The sequence below is a fragment of the Carica papaya genome, chromosome 3 (genome assembly GCF_054855325.1).
Source record: "Carica papaya isolate Zhongbai chromosome 3, ASM5485532v1, whole genome shotgun sequence".
Classification (NCBI taxonomy): domain Eukaryota; kingdom Viridiplantae; phylum Streptophyta; class Magnoliopsida; order Brassicales; family Caricaceae; genus Carica; species Carica papaya.
The window spans coordinates 12,957,320-12,982,924 of record NC_142311.1 but is presented as its reverse complement, the minus strand read 5'-3'; the positions used below and the strand labels follow the sequence as shown (position 1 = coordinate 12,982,924).

At 37.0% G+C, this 25,605-nt stretch overlaps 5 protein-coding genes across 7 annotated transcripts; 3 read left to right on the top strand and 2 right to left on the bottom strand.

Annotated features, from left to right (window-relative positions):
- The first annotated feature begins 2,468 nt into the window (after positions 1–2,468).
- LOC110821817 (Late embryogenesis abundant protein (LEA) family protein) lies at positions 2,469–3,427 on the top strand. The gene is made up of 3 exons (XM_022051766.2): positions 2,469–2,666; positions 2,760–2,864; positions 2,959–3,427. The coding sequence occupies exons 1-3, from the start codon at positions 2,544–2,546 to the stop codon at positions 3,202–3,204; spliced, it is 474 nt and encodes a 157-aa protein (XP_021907458.1). The 5' UTR covers positions 2,469–2,543; the 3' UTR covers positions 3,205–3,427.
- A 1,996-nt stretch (positions 3,428–5,423) lies between these two features.
- On the top strand, positions 5,424–8,722 carry ABI3 (AP2/B3-like transcriptional factor family protein). Its single transcript, XM_088216039.1, has 6 exons — positions 5,424–7,205; positions 7,377–7,469; positions 7,570–7,670; positions 7,826–7,872; positions 7,977–8,053; positions 8,141–8,722. Exons 1-6 carry the CDS (start codon positions 5,424–5,426, stop codon positions 8,300–8,302), a joined length of 2,262 nt encoding a protein of 753 aa, XP_088072165.1. The 3' UTR covers positions 8,303–8,722.
- Positions 8,723–9,597: 875 nt separating this feature from the next.
- On the bottom strand, positions 9,598–13,017 carry LOC110821664 (uncharacterized). Its single transcript, XM_022051582.2, has 2 exons — positions 10,086–13,017; positions 9,598–9,997 (listed from the first exon to the last, which is right to left on the bottom strand). Exons 1-2 carry the CDS (start codon positions 13,015–13,017, stop codon positions 9,660–9,662), a joined length of 3,270 nt encoding a protein of 1,089 aa, XP_021907274.2. The 3' UTR covers positions 9,598–9,659.
- A 1,684-nt stretch (positions 13,018–14,701) lies between these two features.
- Positions 14,702–23,855, top strand: LOC148266717 (uncharacterized). Of its 3 annotated transcripts, none has more exons than XM_088215937.1 (4): positions 14,702–15,065; positions 16,243–16,304; positions 16,391–16,495; positions 23,539–23,855. In XM_088215937.1, exons 1-4 carry the CDS (start codon positions 14,834–14,836, stop codon positions 23,590–23,592), a joined length of 453 nt encoding a protein of 150 aa, XP_088072063.1. In that variant the 5' UTR covers positions 14,702–14,833; the 3' UTR covers positions 23,593–23,855. The 3 variants fall into 3 exon arrangements, with proteins under 3 accessions (XP_088072063.1, XP_088072062.1, XP_088072061.1); XM_088215936.1 differs by lacking the exon at positions 23,539–23,855 and adding an exon at positions 17,940–18,300; XM_088215935.1 differs by lacking the exon at positions 23,539–23,855 and adding an exon at positions 17,947–18,300 and having other exon boundaries at positions 14,704–15,065.
- On the bottom strand, positions 18,354–21,507 carry LOC110821719 (alcohol dehydrogenase-like). Its single transcript, XM_022051641.2, has 10 exons — positions 21,319–21,507; positions 20,739–20,875; positions 20,427–20,473; positions 19,828–20,153; positions 19,662–19,744; positions 19,477–19,552; positions 19,310–19,371; positions 19,057–19,152; positions 18,655–18,816; positions 18,354–18,566 (listed from the first exon to the last, which is right to left on the bottom strand). The coding sequence occupies exons 1-10, from the start codon at positions 21,497–21,499 to the stop codon at positions 18,450–18,452; spliced, it is 1,287 nt and encodes a 428-aa protein (XP_021907333.2). The 5' UTR covers positions 21,500–21,507; the 3' UTR covers positions 18,354–18,449.
- Positions 23,856–25,605: the final 1,750 nt, after the last annotated feature.

The window sequence follows — 25,605 nt, the reverse complement described above, 5'->3', positions numbered from 1 at the left end:
TAGTAAAAAATTAAGAATATAAATAAACAATTATGATTCACAGATCATATGTTAAGATTTTTATATACTTTTATTCTATCACTAGAAAATAGAGTGTGTGAGAATTCCAAATGATCAACGTATTGATTTGAAAGATTTATTACATGACGTACAAATTTTTTCTGTTATGAATTCAGTTACGTTTCCGTTTACAGATCTAATCTCAATTATTCAATATAAATATGTGTTTTAAATTTAGTTCTAGTTTATTTTGAAATCTCGACAAGTGAGACTGACAAATAATTAACACTCTGAACAATCGGAACAGCCAGATCAGCCCAATACAAACTCAACCCGGCCCATTAATATTTGCTGAAAAAATCTGCCAGGTGGATATCTGCGAATGGGATTCTAGTTTAATTGTATTGGTGAATAATGTTGAAGAAAATCACTGAATCTTGGATATAACATTTTTTTTTTTCCATCAGAGCAGATTTTGAGCCATATTGAATTTGTTCATTAACCTAATTTGAAAATACATACATCCCCCTTGTGATATAGCAGTGCGTGTATACATAATTCTGTTTAAAATTGATATTTAATTTAATTACCATATGAATGAAAATAAATCAGTCGAGATACCCTTTTAAATATTAGATAAAGGTAAAAAGATCTGGTAACGTTTTTCATGGGTATGAAAATTAAATTTTTAATGGAGAATAGAGGAAAGTAATTAACGTTAATTGTGTATAAATATGTTTAATCTGGTTTGATTTTACCCAAGAGATTCATTTGGTAATTGGAAGTTGGAAACACAGACAATGGCCATCAACAATGCTACTCTCGTAAAACGCATCTTCATTTGTTTTGCATTCGCCGCCATCCTCTTGATGAGTTCAGGTCATTCTTTTTTTTTTTTTTTATATATATATATGTGTTACATAATCTGGCATTGTGTGTGTGTGTATATATATGTATATATGTTTATGAGTTTAAATTAACTGAGAAGGTGTATATATATATATATATATATGTATATATATGCAGCAAGTGGTGAGGAAGAAGGATGGTTGGTTTACCAGGGCAAATGTGAGGACTTTCCAGATTGCGATAAGCACTGCAAGGAGGTGAAATATCCGCTCGGTGGATTTTGCAGGAAGCCTGCTCCTTCTTCAACCTTTCTTGCATGCTTCTGCAGAGCATGATTTTAATTTTTTTTTTTTTTTTTTTTTTAAACTCCGAAAAAATAAAAAAATCATCTTATTATAATTATTAATAAATTGATTTACAATTTTAATAATTGTTTATGGATATTCCTCAAATTCAAAAAATGTTGATTACCATCTAATTAATTGCATTTAAAGGTTGGATTAAATAATATTCAAATTTCAAACTATTAAGTTAATATTTTTGTTTAGATAAAATTTTTTTTTAAAAAAAAAGTATTTATATCAGAATAAGAATATTGCACAGTCCGGTTAAAAAAGAAATGGTTGAATCAGCTTTGTGGGTCCAACCAGGTTGTTGGTTTTTCAACTTGGTTAAAATAAAATAAAAATTTTGATCGAAAATGACCTGACATCATCATCGCACTGGCACCTATCACATTCGTCTATGCTGACGCCACCATTGTATGGACTTGAACACCACCATTTTCCCTTACTTTTTTTTTTGTTTTATGTATTCATTTGTAACTTAGCATATAAGAAATCTTTTATATATATATATATATATATATATAGTTCTATAAAGGTAAATTATGCTTTAGAAAATTAATTTCATGATTTTTTAAATGCACATATTAAATCATACCATAAAATGGTAAATTATTATATTAGTGTACATTTATTTTTAAATAAACAATTTAAAAACCCCAATTAATTTTTTTACTGTTATTATTCCAATTTTAATTATTTTTGTTCTTTATAAATTTCATTTACCTACTATTGTTTGGCTTATACATTTGCTTTTAATTTTAATTATTGTTTTATTATATAATTAGTATATTATTTTTTTAAAAAAAATTATGAAATTCGAGGTTAATTATATTTTTATTTGCAGTTTTTAAATATTATTTTTATTATATTATTATTTATTGAATTTGTATATATTATTTAATTAAATAATTATGAATTTATTAAAAAATTTATCTTCTTATTTTTTTGGGATTGATTTAATGTAATTTTGAGAACATTATTACGTGAAATTCATGTTGAAAATTAATATTTGCAAATTAAGTTAATTATTCATCTTAAATTAATAATTAATGTGCACCCTCAGGCTTTGACCCTTTGATTGATAAGTTACTTGTGAAAATAACCGAGCAAAATCTGCCTTAATTACTGGGTCTACTTAGCTTTTATAAGAAAAACATTTTCAGCCACCAATAGGAGAGACGCAGAACGAACGCCCATTACCATCCACAACCAAATTTTAATGGTTTTCCCGGCCTTCAGTACTGCGCCTTATACATGTATATATATATATGTATGGATACACACGTACATGCTCAAATACTATTAGCTAACAATCGAAAAGAATAATTAAATTCGAACAAAGAGAAGATGTCGAGCTCATCCTTGACAGCAGCCCCCTTTGTCAAGTGTGGCCAATTTGGTGCAGGCCTCGTCAGGCAAAAATGGAACTCTAAGCTTTTTGTCCCTATGATCTCTGCAAGGCGCTTCCAGGTATATTTATTTATTTCTCTTACCCATTTTGCGTAAATACATATACTAACGTCCGCCATACACGTATATAAATATATGTCTTAATTGACCCAGGCAAGTTCACGGAAGGAGGCATCAACTGTACTCCAGGATGCAAAAAGCACTGCAGCTTCTGCTAAGAGATTTGCCGAAGATGCCAAGAACACAGCTTCTGAAAAAGTAATTAATATTACTTAATTAAGCACCTTGAAAATTAGTTATTATATAGTTAAATATTTAGTTATAAAACTTAATTTGTGGGTGATTAATTTAGGCAGGAGAAATAAATAAGAAGATGGGAGATATGAAAAAAGAAGATAGTGATAGTGGTCGGAAAATGGCTGAGAGTGCAGAAGATGTGAAGGAGAAGGCGAAGCAAACAGTGCAGGATGCATGGGGGACGGTGAAGGATACCACCCAGAAGATCAAGGAGACGGTGGTTAGCAAAGCTGAGGATTCCAAGGAATCAATCAAGCAAACTGCAGAGGCTGTCAAGAAAAGCATGAACCTTAAAAATTAATTAACCAACTAATTACCACATAATCAACAACGTCATCAAATATTTCTTTTCAATTTTTCTTTCTCTTTCTTTTTTGTTTCCTTGTTCAAAGTTGCAGCTCGTGAGTTAGCTTGCAATGGCATCCGCAATATTGCAGTGATGTGGAATGTCTGTAATGGGCTTCTTTTGTATTTAACCTTATTCATTTACGTGCGAATATAATGCACCGCCTATAACTATCCAATTCGTCCATTAATCTTCTAGATTCCTCCACTTAAATCTTGGATCAGAACGGGATAAAAATAAAAATGCCAAAATTGAAAAAGCATTGGCAGGACGGATACAAATTACAGAGAAGAAAAAATAAAAAATAAAAAGCGTGTCAGGACGAGATTACAGAGAAAGACGACGGTGGTTCCAGGCCACGTGAATAGCCACCATGTAACATAAAGGTCCAAGGTGGCGGTAATTGTACGGAAGCCAGAACCACAGCGGCAGGATTAAGCATCCTACTTGCATTTTAGAAGCCGACAGCACCTCGTCCTCGTGGCACAACACGACGCGTCTGTCATGCCCAAGATGAAACCAAGCTAGGTGACAGTAGCAGCATGACGTCTGCAACCAAAGAAAACGACAAGAAAGTGAAACGGAGGGGTTGTGGTAATTGGCGGGATTAGAACAAAGCGGGAGAGGAGGGTGACGTCGGGCTAGGAGGAAACACGTGGCGGCAAGACGTGAGGCCCGCCGCTTCGCCCACGAATCCGGACAAAGGCTGCGAGCGACAAACGTTAATTAAAGGGAGTCGGTTTTTTTCAATTTTTTTTAATAAAAAAAAAATTAATTTTTACATCAAAATTCTTCTCTCTCGAAACTAAAATAAAAGTGAAGAAGAACAAATTTATTTACTGGTAAATTGTTCACAAATTTATTATATAATTAAAAAATGGAATTGAAAATTTTATTTGCTACATGAAATGAATGGATCCTTCATGATTTTATTTTACTTTTTTCGCGGTCTTGTTTTGTTTCAGAAAGTTAATTTGTCATGAAGCAAATTCGTCATCTTCATCAAAGCAGGAAAACGGACGAACTGAAGTAATCATTTTAATGGGTGTTTTTTTCTTTCCTTTTTTTTTTTTCTATTTAAATACATTTTAAGCTTGAATTTTAATTCGGAAATTAATTTTAAAGAAATTATTTTTTTTTAATTAAAAAAAGAAAAGGGCGAATCACCGCTTGGTTCACCATAGAGGAGCGGACGTATGGAGGGTGGCACAAAATCCGGAGAGAGGCCGAGAAAGCAGCAGCACGAGGCTTCGCTTAATTTCTTTTCGTTGCTAGTTTTTGAAAATTGAAACTGCCGTTTTAATTTCTTCTTTGTTTTTTTATAAACAATCACCTCGTTCAAAATATCTTCAAATTAAAACTGCCCTCTTTTTTTTTTTTTTTTTATATTTTGGGCGGTAATCATTTCATAAAACTCCAAAAAAATTAAAAAGAAAGAAAGAAAGAAAAAAAAAAAAAAAAAACACACCATTTGAACTTATCTACAGAAAAGGTCAAGTAGACAAATGAAACTCCGTGGAGATAACCAGAGCACACATGGGGGTTAAACTTTTCTTTTCTTCGTTTTTCTTGTCTTTGAGGGGATTTAAGCATGTGGGTTAGTCGCTTCCTACCGCTTGCCTTCCAGTTTATTAAGATCAACCCATCTCCTTTCATCTCTTCATCATTTGATCCCAATAAAAATTTTCCTCCACACTCTGCAACTGAATCAATTTTGTATGCTGGTGCTTTTTCTTTGTCGACGAAGATTGGAGTCTGGTAATGTTTGGATTGAAAGAAATTGTTAAAAAGTAAAAGATTGGGGGCAAAAGAAAGAAAAGAGCGAGAGAAGAAAGTCGCTTTCTTTTTTATTTTAAGGGTTTAAGTGAGTGCAATTGGGTATTTGTTGGAAGTGAAATTCACTGTTGCCGTTGATAGACTCATTCAGATGCTTTATGTTGCTTACTTGACGATTTTTGATATCAAAAGCGGGCCCTTTACATTTCTTGCTTCCTCAATCAGGTACACAATATCTTAGTACTTCTGCTCTTGCACTTATCCGTACGCCATCACTGGTCTTGTATTTTCTCTCTCTTCAATCTACCCGCAACCGCATCAGAAGAGTCTTCAACTTGTACCCTTTTATTTTTTATTTTCTATTTTATGAGAAAAAAATTAAGAACGGCTGAGAAAAAATGAAGGGTCTGCAACTGCATGGTGAAGATCTACATGCACAAGGGAGGACAGAGGCAAACCCATCTGATCATGTATTTTGTGGTGGTATAGACCCTGATCCAGAAAAAGAGATCTGGCTTCATCAGGGTGAGCAAGAAGAGGACTTGCTCGATGTTGACGGTGCTTCCATTTTCTATGGTGAGTTACCCGCTCTCCCTGATTTCCCTTGCATGTCATCTTCTTCGTCTTCTTCTTCAACTCCGGCGCCCGTCAAGGCTTTTGGTTCATCGTCCTCCTCGTCTTCAGCCTGTTCTTCGTCGTCCTCCTCTGCAGTTTCTTGGGCGGTTCTAAGATCCGAGACGGAAGAAGAGCGTGGGGAGAAGAGGAATCGTGACTACCATCTTCAACATCAGTATCAGAGTAACAGTCAGCAGAACGGGCAGTATCAGCATGATAATTCGGTGGATGCAGCACCGTCGGGAGCGCTGTCATCCACAGCCTCGATGGAGATCACTGACCAGATGATTGAAGGTGTGAATTGCATGGATGTGATGGAGACTTTCGGTTACATGGATCTGGTAGACAACAACGATTTCTTTGATCCATCTACCATATTTCACCACGACGACACTCCTCTCGAGGATTTTCAACTGCATGCAGCAGAGGAGCAGCTGCTGCAGGAGCAAGAGCAACCGCAGGGAACACATGGGGAGGACTTAATTCCTCAAGGTGATGATACAAAAGAAACCCATCAAGATCATGTTCAAGAGGGGGGAAATCCATCGGAAGATTTGGCGATGGTGTTTCTAGAGTGGCTCAAGTCCAATAAGGAGTCTGTCTCTGCCGAGGATTTGAGGAGGGTGAAGATCAAGAAGGCAACCATAGAGTGCGCAGCTAGGCGATTGGGCGGAGGCAAAGAGGCCATGAAACAGTTGTTGAAGCTCATTCTTGAATGGGTCCAAAAGAACCACCTTCAGAGAAGGAGGACCAACAATAATTCCCCTACTGCTAACAATGTCTGCTTTCAAGAATTCTTTCAGAACCCTAATTCTAACCCGTCTCCCCAAAACCCTAGTCTCGCCTGTAATCCTATCCAACCTGAACCAATTCCTTTCTCCCAACCTCAGTGGATCCCTCAACCGGGTTATGTGGCCGATACGGCCGGTCTCGTTCCTGGTTTCGCGCCCCCAGTTGTGGGGTATATTGGCGATCCGTTTGTTGGTGGGGCTTCTAATTGCATCCCTGGTCATCCTTATCCATCTCCCCAAGAGTATCACATGCTGGAACCTGCTCACTCGTGGCCAGCGCATCAGTTTGCGTTGGCTGCCAGTACCCAATACAACACATTTCCAGATAACAATATACACCAGCCTCCGGGTTATAATCCTGGGTACGGGAATCAATATGCGTATCAGTATGTTCAAGGCCATGGTGATCAAAGATTGGTGCGGCTATGTTCGTCTGCGACGAAGGAGGCAAGGAAGAAGAGGATGGCTAGGCAAAGAAGGTTCTTATCGCACCCCAGGACTCATAATAATCAGCAAAATAACCAGCAGAACCAGAATCAGAGTGGAGATCAGCAGCATGCAAGACTTGGCGGTAACGATAATTGCACCCCTGCCGCAGCCCCTCGGGGTAATTCGAATAACTGGGTATATTGGCCAGGGCCTGTCGCTACCGGAGCGGCTGCTCCAACCCAGCCTGTACTGCCTAATGACGCACCAATAGTGCACCAAGTGGAGCGGACTCCAGCAGTTCAAGGGCAATCGTTTCAGCGACAGGTGGCATCAGACAGGCGACAGGTGGGTGCTTACGTCGGTTGAATATTATTTTGCTGGCTCGTCCGTTGAATAATCATGAATTCATGATTACTAATCCTCATGTGTTGTGGATGCTCAAATTCGAGGTGTAGTCTAACTTTTTGAATGATGATGAGTTATTTTATTCTGCGGATGCATGTCTTTGATAATTAGGGATGGAAGCCTGAAAAGAACTTGCGGTTTCTCTTGCAAAAAGTTTTGAAGCAAAGCGATGTGGGTAATCTTGGAAGAATCGTGTTGCCGAAGGTAGTCTTTTCTTCCTGGTTTTTTATAATAGTGCCGGTTTTTTTTAAGGGTTTTCGTTCTAATGTCATCATTTCAATTTGGGTTGAATTTGAATGCACAGAAAGAAGCAGAAACGCATTTACCTGAACTAGAGGCAAGAGACGGGATTTCGATAGCCATGGAAGACATTGGGACCTCTCGTGTTTGGAACATGCGTTATAGGTATTTATTCCCACATAAGCTTAATTAATTGATCAATTAATCTCTTCAGTTTTTTCGCTTAACTCGTTAATAAATTATTTATTTCCCATTTATGCTTGCAAACTAAATCGTTTTGGGTTCCTTCCGTTCCCCACCTTTTTCTCTTGGAGTTTCAGATTCTGGCCCAACAACAAAAGCAGGATGTATCTTCTCGAAAACACAGGTAGGTTGATTATATTAGAAAATTAGGGCATACATACTATCTGTATCTCTCACTCTTAACTTAACTCCTTATAACTAAGCAAATCACCTCTTGTTATGCTTCAGGTGATTTCGTCAAAACCAACGGGCTCCAAGAAGGAGATTTCATTGTCATCTACTCTGATGTTAAGTGTGGCAAATATGTATGTAATTACGCTTTGTTTTCTCGTTCTTAGAATTTGGATATTGTAGCATGCACAGTGATCAAATTGCATTGGTGTAAATTACAGCTAATACGAGGAGTGAAAGTAAGGCAACCAGGGCAAAAATCAGAGACGAAGAGGCCTGGAAAATCACAGAGGAACGTGCATTCAAGTTCTCCATCTAGCACCGCCAATGGCTCCTCATCATCTCCCGCCACCACCACAACCACCGCCCAGCCTGTTAAGTGACGAGGCAAAAAGGCAAAAAAGAAACAAACTGAATCGGCAAATGAAATTTGAGGCTTTGTTATGATGAGTGGTCACAGAGACCAGTACTGTACAGTTCATTACAGCTGCATGGATGAAACTGTAAGAGGAGGAGTATTTCTTCTCCGATAAGACAATGCTTTGCGAGATCTGTTTTTTAAAGTAGATATACATATATACAACATAATATCATCATGGTTGGTATGTTATAATGATACTCTATATATATATATATATGTCACAGTGTAAAATATATTGTTGTGTTTACAAGGTGAAATTGCCCCTTGCCCTTCTAGTTTTTGTACTTGATATGGTATACTGTGTTTAAGGGCATTATTGTCATTGCCATTGTTGTTGTTATGTTATATTACTTGTGATGATATAAAATTACTTGTGTTTCTAGTTTTGCTTGTCTTATTGTATGTGTGTGTGCGTGTGTGTATATATATATATATATATATATGTATTTGTTAGATATATTTTCAATTTAACCTTGTAATGAAATCGTTAGTCTTATTTAATTGATAAAATAAGAGTTAAAAGAATAATGTGTCATCTACGAGTATTTTAGTAATGTATTAATCTTTAATATTGTAATAAATTTCTTTTTAATACAGTAAAAGTAATTATTGTCCTCAAACTAATTATTGTTTAGATTTTAATTAATTTATAAGAAATTAAAAAATTCTATAATTTTTTTCGCTCGTATGCTAATTTTTTTTTAGAATATTAATTCTAATAAAAATTTAATTAATAAATTAATTAAAAAAATTATAATGATTTTAAATGAAATAAAGAGTTGATTCACAAAAACAATTAATATAGTTCTTTATTTTTTTTTATTTATTTAAACTAATATATACAGATTACTCAAATATTTATAGAATAGATCTGGCCCAACAGTTCAAGAGGAAGAGCTCAGCCCAAAAGTATATGGGCTTGGACATTTTAACTGGGCTTATATATCACCAGATTATATCAACAGTCTATATAAAATTAAATATTATAAATATATTATTATCGGTTTATATTACACTTATAAAATAATAAATTTTATATCTAACGGCTGATTTATAAATATACTGCATTTAATTTGCTAATTGATGATGTGTTGAATTTTTATACTTTGATATTTAGAATTTGTAATTAGATTATTTTCCCTCGAGAAGAACTAAAATTTTTTGGCTCCATTATTTTTGAAGTGATTTCTAAAATGTCGAAAAAATAAAATTATGCAGTTTTAAAATAAATTTAAAAATATAAAACCTGTAATTTTTTTTTAATTATTAAATAGTTTAATTAGGCATAAGCAAGTGAAAAATATTTTGATGATTAAAAATTATTTAATGCAGTCGTCACTGTCTCTGTCTTTGTCTGCCCTAATTTCCTTGAGCATTGCTGCTACATCTTTCATGCTAGGCCTATCATCCGGGCAAGCATTTACACACAACGAAGCCACACCTAAAGTCTGCATCATCTCCTCCTTTTCGTTCTCCTGCAGATTACAACGCCCATCCAGCACTTCAATCCCTCGATTCTTTCTTACCCAGTCCACTATATGAACTCCTTCTGGTATTGTCGGATCAATTGGCTGCTTCCCTGTTAAAACTTCCAGCACCACAACTCCATAGCTGTACACATCACTCTTCTCTGTTATCTTCAACATGTATCCATACTCTGCAACAGGCCCATTTACATAAACATCATATATATATATATATATAATTTGAAACAATCTTAGACTTACATATATATAAAGACATACCAGGAGCAATGTAGCCATAGGAACCTGCGACAGTGTTGGAGGATCTTGCAAAATCTCCATCATCCACCAACTTGGCAAGTCCAAAATCAGCAATATAAGCTTCAAAGTTAGGACCAATGAGTATGTTGTTTGCTTTAATGTCTCTGTGAACAATGGGAGGAACACAGTCATGGTGCAAGTAAGCCAGACCTTGAGCTGCCCCTACAATTATTTTGTACCTCACCTCCCATTCCAGCCAACTCCTACTACTACTACTCCTTTCATGGAGGAGACTCCCTAAGCTTCCATTTTCCATATAATCATACATAAGCAGTCTTGTTCTCCTGTTCCAACAGCAACCCAGAAATCTAACAATGTTCTTGTGCCGAATAGACCCAAGTGTTTTCACTTCTGCAGAAAATGAATCACGAACTCCACCATATCCACTTTTCTCACTCTCATTTCCACCTCCCATTGTTGTTGGCCAAAGCTTCTTTACAGCAATTACTTCACCAGTTTCCAGTTCTGCACGATAAACAATCCCGGAACAACCTTTTCCTACTACATTTTTTTCTACCAGACATTTCAGGACTTGCTCTACTGTGAAATTCAGCTTTTGGAATGGAGTGAATTGCCAAGGCCATGAATCTCCTCCCATCTCGGAATCGTTATCATCTCCAACCATTTTTTTTGCTCTAAAAATTGCAATGCTCCCTAAGATTGCCATCAATGCTGTCAAGGAAACAAGCATTGCAATTGCTACTTTAAATTTCTTAGATTGTCTAAAATCATGACTATTTTGTCTAGCCATTACCGTGGAATTGCTGATGAAACAGGACTTTAGACCATTGGAGCATAATCTTCGATTTCCAGCCAGTTCTGTTGCTGACAATTGTCGGAACAATTTGTTGTCCGGGAGAGAGCCGGAGAAATTGTTGTATGAAATGTTGAGAGACACAAGGTCCTCTAGCCCGGAAAGGGAAAGTAAATCACCTTCAAGATTATTATGTGAAAGGTCTAGTATGGATAGCTTGTCTAGTGTAGAAATCTGAGGTGGGATAACCCCAGTGAGCGCATTCCAACTCAAATTTAGAGAAATATCTAGAGCTGCAATTTCAAAGAGTTGTTGTGGGATTGTTCCAGAGAGTTTGTTGCTGCTAAGATCAAGCAATTGAAGGCTTGAACAATGACCAAGAGAGGAAGGTATTGGTCCAGAGAGGGAGTTTTCACTAAGGATAAGTCTATTTAATGAAGTTAATTGACCAAAAGTTTCTGGAATCTGACCCTCAAATTGATTTACAGAAACATCTAATACCTGAAGTCGAGTTAGAAAAGAGAAGGAGGTAGGTAAAGTACCTTCAAGGGTGTTGTTGCTGAGGCTCAACATCTCCAATTGGGTGCAACTGCCTATCTCATCTGGGACTGACCCACTAAGATGATTTCCAGAGAGATCAAGGAAATTGAGGTTGCTGAGGAATCCAATTTCCTTGGGGATTTCTCTGCTGATTCTGTTATCAACAAGCCTTAATCTAACAAGGGAAGTACAGTTGCCAATCTCAGGAGGGATTGCACCAGAAATATCGTTAGAAATTAAGAGAAGCTTTGTCAAATTTTGAAGTTGAAACAGGCCAGGAGGCAGGTTGCCAGTCAGTGCATTGTGAGATAAATCAAGAGCTTCTAGGCTCTTGCAACCTGCGAATGAAGAGGGGATGCTTCCTTCAAGTCTATTCTGCCAGGCAAAGAAGACTGTTAGCTCAGTCAACAAGCCAATCTCCTCCGGAATGGAGCCTGCTATCTGATTGGTGTCAAGCTGCAGCTGCATTAGGCTTGTGGCATCGCCAAGAACTGCCGGGATAGAACCAGAAAGGTTATTGTTACTAAGCATAAGCTCTTCAAGTTTGGACAAGTTTCCAAAAGACTGAGGTATGCTTCCAGAGAAGTAATTCAGTGAAAGATCAATTGTCTTCAAGCTCTTGCAGTTCCCTATTTCTTCAGGGATGCTACCATCCAAGTTATTTTGCCATAGTAGCATTTTCTCCAACTTTTGAAGCTTACCCAACTCTCTTGGCAGTGAACCAGATAGATCATTCTCGTATAGAAACAAGAAAACAAGCTCTGAGCAGTTGCCAATATGTGGTGGAATCTGACCAGAAAGCATGGTGGTATACACAGACAAAGTTTGAAGTTTACTTAGTTTGCCCAATGAAACAGGGATTGAACCAGAGACTTTGGTGTCAGCAAGACCAAGCACCTTCAAGTTCTGGCAACCTCCAATCTCTTCTGGTATTTTCCCTGCAATGTCCTTGTTCCCCCCAGCTCGTATGACTTCAAGATTTGATAGTTTTCCTAGCTCGACAGGAAGACTCCCACTTAAGAAGTTATCGTATATGATGAGATTCTTGAGATTAATGCAATCACCAAGCTCTGGTGGAATCTCCCCTGTCAGCTTATTAGAGTTCAAAACCAAGTCCTGGAGATTCTTAAGCTTACCGATACTAGAAGGGATGCTACCAACAAGACTGTTTGAGCTTACATCGATGTATGTAAGCTCAATGCAGTCACCGATATCAGGTGGGATTGGTCCAGTGAGATTTGCACCAGAAATTATGAGCTTTTGAAGGAAGCGAAACGAGGAAAGATTGGAAGGGAAAGCAAGAGCTAACTCAATGAACTGGATATTGATCTGGGTTACATAGTTGTCAGAGGAACAATTGATGTAAGACCATTGACAAGGATTAAGATCTGAAGGGTTCCAAGTGGAGAAACCAGAAGGCAGTGAAGAAGAGTCCGAGCTGTGAATCCAAGAAAGCAGTGTGAGCACTTCACTGTTTGCAGAAGAAGAAGGAAGACATGAGAAAAATGGTGTGAAGAGGAAGAGAAGGCCATAGCAGAAAAGGTGGACGGTGAGAAATTCGCTGGGCATTGGATGGGGGTTGAAGCATTGCCTCGGCATCGGCATTGGCAAAATTTTTTTTTGCCTCAAATCCCAAACCAAGTTTCCTGGTTTTGCATTGGGTCTGTCTCTTTCTTTCTCTTCCTCTATGCTTGATTCTTACCCTTAATTAAACTCACCTTGCTTACTGTTTCTGCAATGACCAGTGTAGAATATGTACATATCTATATATAATCTGTATATTTTCTTTGCAGACAAGCATTAATATTAAAAGATTTAAGAGAGAAAACAATGACACAGCACCTCCACCAGCTTTGCCTCGGGGTTCTGTTTTCTTTCTGTATCTTTTTAATGTTGTATATTTGATAAATGCATGTCTTTCTTAATTAACATTACTGATTAGGGGATACACCATGTGTTTTTGCATTGCTTTCCTCAATATGGGCTGGTTTATTTTTGATAATTGAGCCACTCATTTTCAAGCCTACCCTATTACCTTTTTGGTATTTATTTATTTTTTGAAGAAAAATTAATTTGGTTTCAAAATTTTTCATAATGAAAGCTGCTTCCTGTAGTGTTTCCCATCATTGGAATCTCTCAAGCATTGCATGGAAAACTTGAATGGAGCTTCTGGGAGATGCCCATTTTAATACACCCCAACAAACCCATCAAATTTCCCTCTCTTACTTATATATATATATATATATATATATATATATATATTTATCTATTTTTGAGAATATGTGTTTATTGATTAGGGTTTTCAATTTCCAATACATGTTTGTTATGGCCAAAATTATTGTTAAAAGTCACAAAAACGAGAAACAATTCAAAAATGCATCACGGTTTACAAGATACAAGCATCATATTCTCTATGGAGAGATGCATTTCTGAAAGCAAAGCATATATATGTTGATGATTATCAGACTCTTACGAAATCCACATACACACACCCACTATACATCTATATGTGTGTGTATATCCAAACTTGATGTGGGTACTTTTTTAATCACTGTTTTATTGGGTTGAGTCTATGTTCTTTTCAATAAACTACTATGGACTATATATATATATATATGTTTTTTGAGGGATAATGCATATTACTTCTTCAAGGACAGAGACAATGGATACTTCATGAACTCAACCACTTTTGTTTCTTTTCTTGGTTGTTGTTATGTTTTTCTTCTTTCTTAACTAGGATATTGTTTTAAAAAAAGTTTAAGAAGAGATCACAATAAACCTTGAACTAATATATAAAAATACAGAGTAAACTTACTAAATATGAGACATTACTAATTAGCCAAAAAGAAAGTGACACACCACTAATTTTGAGGCTAAAACCATGTGGAAGCAGCACTAAGAATTTCAAATCAAACCTTCGACCTGTATCTAATTGGGTCATTTTATATTCAAAGATTCAACTAAAGGCAGTCTGCCCCATTGCCCAAAATTCTAGACTCTCTCCTTGGGAAACCTTCCCCTAAGGAATCTATGCACGTTATTTGGTTTTATTTTGTCAAACCTATAATCATACGTACCATTTTCTTCTGGCCCAAATTATGAAATATATAACATAAATCATTTATCAATTAATATCAATTATTAATTCATTTAAATAAGTTGTATGCATCAGTTTTTTGTTTTGGGCCGAAGCTCAGAAAGCATGCTTTGTGCAAGCCCAAGCCTAGATCACAAAAGTCATGAGAAATTGAGTTTAAGACTCATGTGGACCCTTGCCTCCCATTCTTTGTTTTGTGACCATGAGTTCTTCTGAGATTCTCTGTTCGTCTTGTTTGGATTAAAACCCACAAGTAATATAATTACAGGCAGAGTTTTCTTTTTCTAACTTATAAAAGTAGGAAAAATTATATGTCGGATGGATTCTTTGCTTGTGCTGAGAAACCCTTGTTCTGTTTCGCTTTCTTCTCCAAAATGTTACAAAACCCAGACTCCGGGTTTCACCCACTCCCTGTTTCTATCCCCAAACTCCATTTTGAGGTTAAGGGAGCAATCTTTAACGTCAAGACTCCAACTTGCTAAGCTCAGAACTGTAGTAAGACCTTGTCCAAAGCCAGTTGTTTACGCTGCTCAATCCAATTTCTTGAGAGGTTAGTTTTCAGTTGCCTCCGAGCTTCCAGGTTCTAGGTGTTTTTGTTTCCTTAACCTTGTTGAGATGTTTCGAGTTGGTAGGTTGTATTTCTTTTCTAACCATGAACTCTCAGTTGCCTCTCTTTTCGAAATGGATTGGTGGAAATTAAGCTCATAGCTGACTGATCGAAAGTTATCTGCTGATCCTTAGTGATGCTGTATTGTGGTATTGCTATTGGTGCTAAGTAGTCGAAACTGAATTTGATTATACTGATGGTGCCTTGTGCCTGTTTCCCCTCATTGAATGCAAAGACAATATATAATTTTACTAGAAAAATAGAATGTCTAAGAACACAAAACCTAGATCTTTTGGGGCTTAAATTAGATTAATCTTGGGTTAGAAAACTGTTTGAACCTCTACATGAACCTGTTTATGAATTCCCACACAAGAAACTATGGGCTGTACTTGTATTGTGGCTGGTGCTTTCATTCGATTGAGTTCCTCTTGGGTACTTTTTCTTCCTCTGTTTTCAGGCCATATATTCTTCTCATGTTGCTTGAGGTGCTTGGTGGCTTGGGTATGATATGCTAGCCTTTTTGCTTGGAAATGGAAGCATTCTAGTCATTGCATATACAGGCTGAGCTCACAGTGGAGAATTTGATTTTTATTCTCCCACCATAATAGGTGATAGGCTAGGTTGAAAGGCCTTGGGTACGGTATGCTAGCCTTTTTGCTTGGAAATGGAAGAATTCTAGTCATTGCATATACGCTCTGAGCTCACACTGGAGAACTTGGTTTTTATTCTCCCACCATGATAGGTGATAGGCTAGGTTGAAAGGCCTTCCGGGCCATTTCCCAAGATGTAGAGAATATTTTTAAGGTTAACTATTTGTGTGACTCTAAACTACAGAATATGAAGATAAGGTAATTTAACCTGTCAATTTCTGCCTCTATAAATTTGTGGAAGCCCCTTTCATCTTCTCAGGAAGGATTAAGGTAATGGTTGATAATGTTTCTGCTAGAAAACTCCACATTTGATTGGTGTTATATTCTATGTAGTAGAGTTCCAGAGGTAAATTAACTTAGTCTGCTGACTGAGGTATTGTTGTACTCGTGTTAATTTAAGCAACATTAAATAGCAGCTGCATTTCATCTGTATCTTCTTTTGTTAACTAGCATTTTGGATCCATGAACAGTTATCCAAACCGTGTGGAGAGTTGGGAAGGATGGAATCGAGGCTGGAGCCAATATGGTGCCAGTAAGTTCAGCTTTGCTGTCGTATAAAGTACTATTTTCATAGTTTTAGTTTTTACTATGTATTTTGTGTTATTCTTTTGATGCTAGGACTTCGTACCCAGACCAGTAGCACGGATTTCAGTGGGAATTCTTGCATTGTCCGTTTCTCTTTTTGTGTTGAAATCAATCCTCTCCACGGCTTTCTTTGCAGTGGTATGCTGTCTACATCCTTTTATCTCTAATGATAGAGGTGATCTAAGAATCTTGTTAATTTACTGTACTGCAAATTCTTTTTATGTTAATGCATCCATGATCCAACGGTAAGCTGCTGCTTCTATAGGACAACATATTGATGTAGATGAGTGCATATTTTCATGCAAAATGTACATTTTCAAATTATTAAGCTTATCATGTTTAAAATCCTTTGGAAGATTTTGAGATGTTAACTTTTGAAGAAGAGCAATGGATCATCAAATATCAGGAATGCCAGGAAAGATATCCGGTCACCTCTTCTCTGCTCAAGATATGCATAGAATTCACCATTTTCAATACCTATTACTCTTTTATTTATATCTCAAACCGTAGATTCTGTAAAGTTCATCTCCTTCTGGAGGACACAGAATAAGAACAATTAGTTCCAACTTGTCATCTTTAAAAATTATGCTTCATTTGGTGGACAGTAGGATAATAAAAAGAATGAGACCATTTTGTCCTCACGGCAAAATAATAGTTGAGGCAGATGGATGAAGGAATGATTTGAGAGGAGATCAAGAGAGGAGAGAATGAGGAAAATTTGGTTCGCAGCAAATTATAGGATCCAACTAATCTTTTGCCATGGGAGTCACTACTACTTGATACATTCCACACCAACTAATTTTTTGCTAGGAGACAAAGTAAGTGTCATTCCCTCCCTTCTCTGCCCCCTCCCCAAACAGACCACTAAGAACAGAGATCAAGATATTTGTGTGATGAAAGAATTACTGTCCTTGGCTCGCCTCCACCTCCCTTCCTCTCCTTCCCCTGCTGATAGAAATTGAAAATACACAATATTGTGATTGATATTTCCCCACTTCAATGAAATAAATGAATATGGTTGACTTCTTGAGCTTGCTGCAGATGATACGTATGATGCTGATCAGTCATATCTGGTTAGATAGTAGGGGTAAAAAGTTTTGGACAAGAAAGTGTCTTCACATGCATAAAGCCATTTTCTGAAATCTTATGTCAGGATTGCTTTATCAGAACAAGTCATGTATAGTTTCTCTTTTATTGTCCACACAGTGCACGATTATAGTGGAAAGGTCATCTATCAAAGAGTTGAATGCTTATAGTTGAACTTATATGCATGCTTGAAAGTGTAAGTTATGCTATTAGTTACAAACACGATGGATATTTAGCTTGCCATTGATGCAATTTTGGGTAAAGAATGAAATCAACCTCATTAAGTATAGCCTTTTTAAAAGATTACAGACATACCCATATGCAGATGCTTTTGTTTCCTGCCCTTCTGCTTTGTTTCTATTTTTCTATATTTACTTGACAAAACTAGGTGATCATCCACTGCTTATGAATTTGACAGTAAGAAAAACAGCCAGCTTAGCTTACGTAGCCTTTAAGCATTATATTTAAGTAGTTGAATTGCTTCATTTTCCTTGAGTGGACAGGCCACAATGGGGCTTGTATATTTCATATTTATTGCCTTGAACAAAGATCAAGGTCCTAGAGGAGGTGGTGGGTCTAAGTCCGGCCCAATGGAAGACCCTATAGAAGAAGCAAGGAGAATAATGGAAAAATACAAGTAGCTCTGCCAGAGCAAACTGCCAAAGATTAACCATTCAATTTTCTTTTGCTTGTCCTATGTATGCACTGTAGAGACTAAAAACAATAGTCATAAACAGGGAGTACATATGTTTTTCCGTATACAGAAATCCTTCCTGTGTCACTTACTGCATATTCTTAGCCTTTTCTTATGTCTCTTTCTAATACATTGAGGTTAAGTTTGATTGAATTTTGTTTTACATTCTGTCACTATTATCAACTAGGACATTCTTGAACATATAGAATATGATCATAGTTTTAATATTTGTTCATTATTATATCAATTTCATTCCAATCTTGAATTTATTGATTTTTTTAGGTAAAATTAACAAAATAGAACCATATGTTCCTAGTCTTCCATGCTAATAATGCACCTCAAGCCCTCCCCGTTAACCATGTAATCAAATGCTTTGTTGATCTCAGAGAAAGGTACCCGATGAGTTATGAATTTCTCCAATTCCAATTTCTGCAGATTACAAAAAAAACAAACAACAAAGTTTATATCAAACACGTCTTCTCTGCACATAAAACCTGTAACTTGTCATGAATTGTACCTTGTTAATGTACATGTCAACGACAGAGGGGAGATCGGTTCTTGGCTTATAGTTTGCGAAGAAAGTTCCTTTTAGTGTCCTTTCATTCAGCAAATTTATTGGCTTAGTCATGAACAAAGCATCCTTATTGGGCACCCCAACAAGCACAGCCACACCCCAACCCTGCATATTGTTGTTCCAGTAAAATCAAGAACAAACACTTAAAAGTATGAACCAACTAGGCTCCTCAATCTAACATCAAAGCTGAAATTACAATTCCTACTTTCATTTCTTTAACCCCCAGATTCAAAGATAACACAATGATTATATATGATAAATATATATACATATATATATGTACATATATTGTTGCAAAATGGTAAACCATACAATAGTTTTAGACAGTAAGAGGAAGAACCGTACATCATGAACGCATTCAAATGCTGAGATCATAGCATTGGTATTGCCAGTGCACTCCACACTACGGTCCACTCCACCATTTGTCATCTCTACAAGAACCTAAATATCTCAGAAAACAAGTGTTTTTATGGGTCAGTTGACTTTTAGCGTAAATGTATAATATAACATGATGTACACAGGTGATGTAAAAGAACTCTTGGAATGGTGTATATGAAACCGGAAGAGCTACCCAAGAAAGTAGAAAGAAAATCTTCACCTCTTGAATTGGTCTGTTATGGTTCTTCGGATTCACAAATTCTGTTACTCCAAACTTCTTGGCTAAAATTCATTAAAGAGAACAGAAAAATTGCTTAAGTTTCTGCCTTGATGCCCTGTTAAAGATTGTATAATCAAAATATATAGGTAAACAAAAATTTAGGTTACCTTCCTGAAACCTACTAGGGTTCAAATCCACCCCAATTATCCTCGAAGCGCCTGCAATTCTTGCACCTTCAGCAGCCTACAGATGAAAATTCGAAGGTAAGGGTCATTTTGTTAGGATAAAACAGAAGGCTTTTATCTAAAGATACAATATATTTTACCCAAATGTAAATGTTCCTGAAACTTACAGCTAGACCTACAGCTCCAAGCCCAAAGACTGCAACAGATGAACCCTTCTTAGGTTTTGCCACATTCAAAGTTGCTCCTAATCCTGAAATTTTCAAATAAATTAAACTCCTCAACACCATTTTTTAAGAGAAATCATTTTGTTATATCCAAGGTTTATAGACGGACCTGTTGAGATGCCACAACTAAGGATGCATACTTTATCCAAGGGTGCTAGTGGATTGATTTTCGCAAGACAGCCGGAATGGATGACTGTGTATTCACTGAAAGTGGATGTGCCAAGAAAGTGATTTATGGGAGCTCCGTTGATCGAAAACCGAGATTTTCCATCAATAAGCATAACTCCCCTGTCTGTGTTTATTCTGAGCAAGTCACACATATTGCTCTCTTCAGATTTGCAATGCCCACATTCTCCACACTCCCCTGTGAAAACTGGGAGCACGTGGTCTCCAACCTCAAGGTCTTTTACACCTTCTCCCACACTCTCCACAATTCTGTTACGACATCTTACATGAGCTGCATTCAAATATATATTGCAATTACAACAAAACAAAATCAAGAAGAATTCCCACATCAAAAGTTTAATCTTTTAAGTATTGGTTTAATCCTTTTCACTCAGATTCTCTGGCCATGTGTTGATTAAAAGACCTTTTTTTCCCTTTTCCCAAAGGATAAAACACGAGACAACGTATCTTTAAGAAGCAAAAGAATGTGGGAATTTAGAAGTTGAATATTGTAGACCATGTAATGAAGTATTGAGAGCATACCCGGCTGCTTCATGGCCAAATATGCGAGGAAATAATGGTGTCTGGCCCTGAAAAAACCCGAAAAACATATATGTTAAGTCAAGAAATTAAATCAAGTAGCACAAAGAAACAAAAAAAGAGGAAACGCTGAAATAATAAATATTAATATTGTGATCTAAAACTAAGAGTAAAAAACAATATAAGCAACGGGTTTTAATCCAATAGTTATCTAGGTTCTCGTTCAGATTATGGATCTTAGTTTTAACACTTGTTTAGCGTTTACATTGTATTCAAAAAAGAAATAAAAAATAAGATAGAGAGGGGAAAAGTGACCTTAGCTTCCCAGAAGTAGAGATCAGTGTGGCAAAGAGAGGTATATTTGACCTTGATCCTCACTTCCATGGCCTGTGGTGGAGCAACCTGCACCGTCTCAATCACCAATGGCTTCCCGGCCTCCCATGCAACAGCAGCTGCAATTACAAACATCTCATACACCATCACCGCCATTACCAATTCCAACCAAAAAAAAAAAAAACAAAGTATTAAAAAAAATATTGGAAATTTTTCAATAAGAATCCCATTTCCAGAAGTAAGTTAACGAATGGACTGATTTAGGTGCTAAAGACTCCATTACCCCACTTCTGATTTGCAGAAGTACCAGGCAAAGGACCTGTCTACACTGGAAAAGAGATGAGAAGCCAATTTTCTAGATTCTGGGTCTATTCAGTTTTCTAGCAGATCGCTTTTCTTTTAGAAGAAAAACGTCATCTAGCTCTCTCTCTGTATTATTTTTTCTTTCTTTTTTTATTATTAAAAAAAAAAAATCTTACTTTGATTGGAACCCCCACTATCTTCCTCCACCAAAAACAAAAAAAAAAAAGCCTGTAAAACCCAAAAGATGGAAAATGCATACCTTTGCAGGGAATAACAAGACCGGCTGTAGTAGACATACGTTCTTGAGCCTGAGAATGCAGTGAACGGAACAGGCTCCTTTGGGGAAGACCAGTAGGAGGTTTGAAAAATGGCAAACCAAAAGTCTGCTTGTATAATAATAGCTTACTACCAAGCGTCAAAAGTCTTATCCTGGGATGCATGTGATGCATCTATGATCTGATATTACGTGATTCTTCAGTGCACGTACATGCATATAATTGTACTCGTTGCGTATGTATACAAGAACAATTGGTCAAAACCATTTCACACAGATAATGTAGCACCCGGAAAGGAGGAGGAAAAAAAAAAAAAAAAGTCACGTCAGCAGTCACGTCAGCAGGCCCGGTCAGCAGTCCCAGCCAACCAGGACCTGCCACGTGGCAATACCACGTCGTTCCAAAAAGGGCCACGTTGGCAATCCGCGTGGGCGCGATCGGACGGCCCAGATCAAGCGGGCGATCGGACGGCCCAGATTTAATCGCACGGACGGCCCAGATTTAATCAAAAACGGACGGTCCAGATTAAAACAAAATGAACGGCTGAGATCAAATGGCAAGGGGTTATAAATTTCGTACCCCCGACTCGTTTTTCCACGCTGATTCCTCCTGTGGCCAAATCGGAGCCAAAATCCCGGCCAAACGGCCGGAATACACGGCCGAAGCCCAGCGCGCCGCCGCGCCCCTTCTCGGTTTTTGCCTCCGATGAGGCCCTTCCCGGCCTCCGTTTGATGCAATTTTTATATCACCGTGATCACCATTCTTTTCTCTACAGGTTGACCAGAGCCGAATCACCAAAACACGAACCTCGCCGGAGAGCCGTCGCACCCGAGAGCGCCGCCGCCGGTAAGCTCCGTTTTTCCGTAATTTTTTGGCCCCCCGAGGGCCCTAGGGTTGTTTTCTCACAGGGACCGATGCGAGTGTGGCCGAAAACAGCCAACCCGAGGCAACTGCGGCGGCGCCGTCGCCGGAGCACGGCGGAGCCGCCGTGCCGGAGTTGCGATTTGGGCCGATTGAGGCCCTGGGTCTAATTTGGGTTTTTTTTTGGAGCACGTGCAAGTACCAGTAGTGCGTTTCAGTTCCCCGGAAAAAATTCAGGGAAAATTAGGGACAGCCTGTAGGCGCACTGTGAAGCCGTGTTCGGACCCCGAAACGTGTAAGGACCCCTCACCCTATTTTCTATCACGGTATTAAAGTTCAAAATGATAAAACGGTATTTCTTGAATTAACGAATGTGTGAAATTGCTTAAGGTGGCTAATGGAGCCCGAGTCTAGTGTGATTGGTGATTTACTGTTATTTGGCATGTTTACAGCTTTAAATGCAAAATGAGGTTTGATGTGTTCATTTTACAGATTTGTGTGCATATACTACGTTTTTATTAATTATGGGTTGAATGACTGAAAAACTGATACTGTATGTTGTCTGTTTGGCATGAATTACGATTTGCTTGTTTAAATGTGAATTGATGATGCTGACTGAGGAAAAGGAAAATGAAAGATTGTGTAGACTGATAATTGTATTATGGGGGTCAGCTTGACTAGATATCCTGGGAGATGGTGGACGGACCGGGTCCGTAGGGAACCCTACCGGGATTGTGGTCTCACATGCCGGACGGGGTATGGAGATCTTATGGTTTTGGCGCCCATACCGGACGGGGGTGGGGACGGCCCGTTTCACCCTCATACCGGACGGGGTATTGAGGTTTATGGTTTTGGCGCCCATACCGGACGGGGTATGGGGACGGCTCGTTTCACCCTCATACCGGATGGGGTATTGAGGTTTATGGTTTGGCGCCCATACCGGACGGGGTATGGGGACGGCCCTGGAAACTGATTATGAATGTTAAAGGTTAACGGGTAGCGGGACCCCTATGGACCCCCACGGATACTAGTAGGCTGGTAAATGAGAAAAAGATATGTTGTACAATGCTTGAATTACAAGAGGCGTGATAAGTGTTACGTTTTACAGCTTATATTATTCCATGATTATGATAATGTTATTGTTGTTCTTATATTGTTTTCATAAATTCCACCGAGATAAGTGGATGGTAAAGGTTTTTATGTTAATAAGCGAGTTTATTGTAAATTATGCTCCATTGGTCTTTTTGTGTTTTCTACCCATCTTTACCTCCGTGACGGTGAGATATCGTGATGTTCTTACTGGGCTAGTGTAGCTCACTCCTTATTTAACCATTTCTGATCAGGAAGACATGGTTCCCGAGCCCGTTCCGCAGGAGGACGACGAAAGGGATGCCTAGAGACTCTGTAGTCATACTCATAGCTTTGTTTTCGAGTTTCTCTTTTAGTTAGTTTAACATTTTATAATTTAAGTACGTTTTTGGTTTTCGTGTGAGGGATGTCAACTGAAATTTTGATATCGCTTTCGCATTTGATATATTTAAATACTCATTTCATTTTAATATTTCCGGAGCCGTTACAGATAATCTGTAATTTAGGACAAAGAATCAAAGAAATCGTGTTTTTGACTTGGACATAAAGAAGATGATTTGGATTTTCTTTATTCTCCACTGGATTCTTGCTTAGTTTATAAGGGGATTTTTTTATTTGAGCTGAAAGATAAGATTCGAATTTAGATCAATTATACACTTATAAATTATCAATTATGTTATTTGAACTAGATATAAAGAAAATTTTATTTAATATGTAAAAAAAAATATTATTTATTTTTATTGTGAGCAACCATGTTTTAGTAATAATAAGAATGTTTTTTTTTTTTTTGGGAATAATTTTTGTTATTTTTACAATGCATTGTTGAGGAAATTTATTCACGAATTTAAAATATTATTGGAGATATAATAAATTCAATTTTAGAAATGATACTACAATATAAATATATACGTTTTGTCATTAATAAATTTGAAGTACTTCTTCTGATAATTATGATAAATATTTTTAATTTTCGATATTTGAGCACATACCTTTTAATTTAAAAATACCTTAAGGTAAATATTATTAATTATTTATCTATAATTTATTTGTTATATCAAGTAAAAGATTATAATTTTGAAAGACAAACTGTTTATTTATTATTGGAAGTAAAAACTTAAGCTTTTTTTAGGCAAAATTTATTTATTATTTATTGTATATGAAATCGTTGACTTAATTTTTGTTTTATTATTGTATATAAAATTATTGATTTAACTTTTTTATAAAAAAAAGAATAAATAATATATCTAATTAAATAAATTTTTAATCTTAAACCTCGAACCATAAAAATACTAATAATATCTTGACTGCATTCTGAGTAATTCCTCATCCTCGACGAGGAAGCAGGGCTGTGTGGCACCTGCGGACTATACGTAAATCTGTGTCGTGGGTGGTAATGTATATATGTGCAATCTGTAAATGGGTGCATGGGAACTTCAGTGAAGATCACAGATCAATTAGTATGTCTCAACCATGCTGAACAAAGTTTCAAAGAGCTACTTTTAAAATCACGAACTAAACAAAATTATTAATTTCAATTCATTTTCAAAGCAGAGAGGACCTGTTAATTTCAAATCACGGTAGCCGCTGAAGATGACATCTTAAACATCCTTAATCATTTCATCTGGGTTTGGCGTGAGTTTCAACAGCACTACTCAAAACATACATACACATATTTTATATTGTATTGTATTGTATGTATGTATGTATATATATATATATATATATATAAATATATGTATATGTCAATGATTTATATGCCCACTTAAACATCATTTTGGAATCTCAAATATTTGAAATTGAATCATTTTTGAAAGAGAATTTTATGGTCTCCGGCTATATGGGGGGGCATAGGTGGAGCTACCCTTTCAATCACATATCATTTTGAGACATTACCCATTAATCAATTCAAGAAATGATAATTTTTAGGATTAAAATATGTGGCCTGGTTTACTTCTTTTGGACCATAACAGAGTCTCAATCCAATTGACATGAATGTAACTTCTCGAAATTCCTCCATTAAGCGGCTCCCGGACACATGTTTGATTCACCTTCGAACTTTGATCTTCTTTGTAGGCTGACCCACGAGCATGTGGGCCCAATTTAAAACGTACAAACTCCCTTCCTATACCGTCAACCTCAATGTACTTTCTCCATCACCCACCTTCAATACCCACTTGGTCAACGCCCAACAGTCAGACGTATCCAAGTTCGAGTAATCCTACGGCCATTAACAAACGACCACAATTCATCAAATGCGCCCGTCTTCAAATTGTACCTCGGAGCGACAAAACTTGGTGGCGACATGCATAGAAAATAAAAAA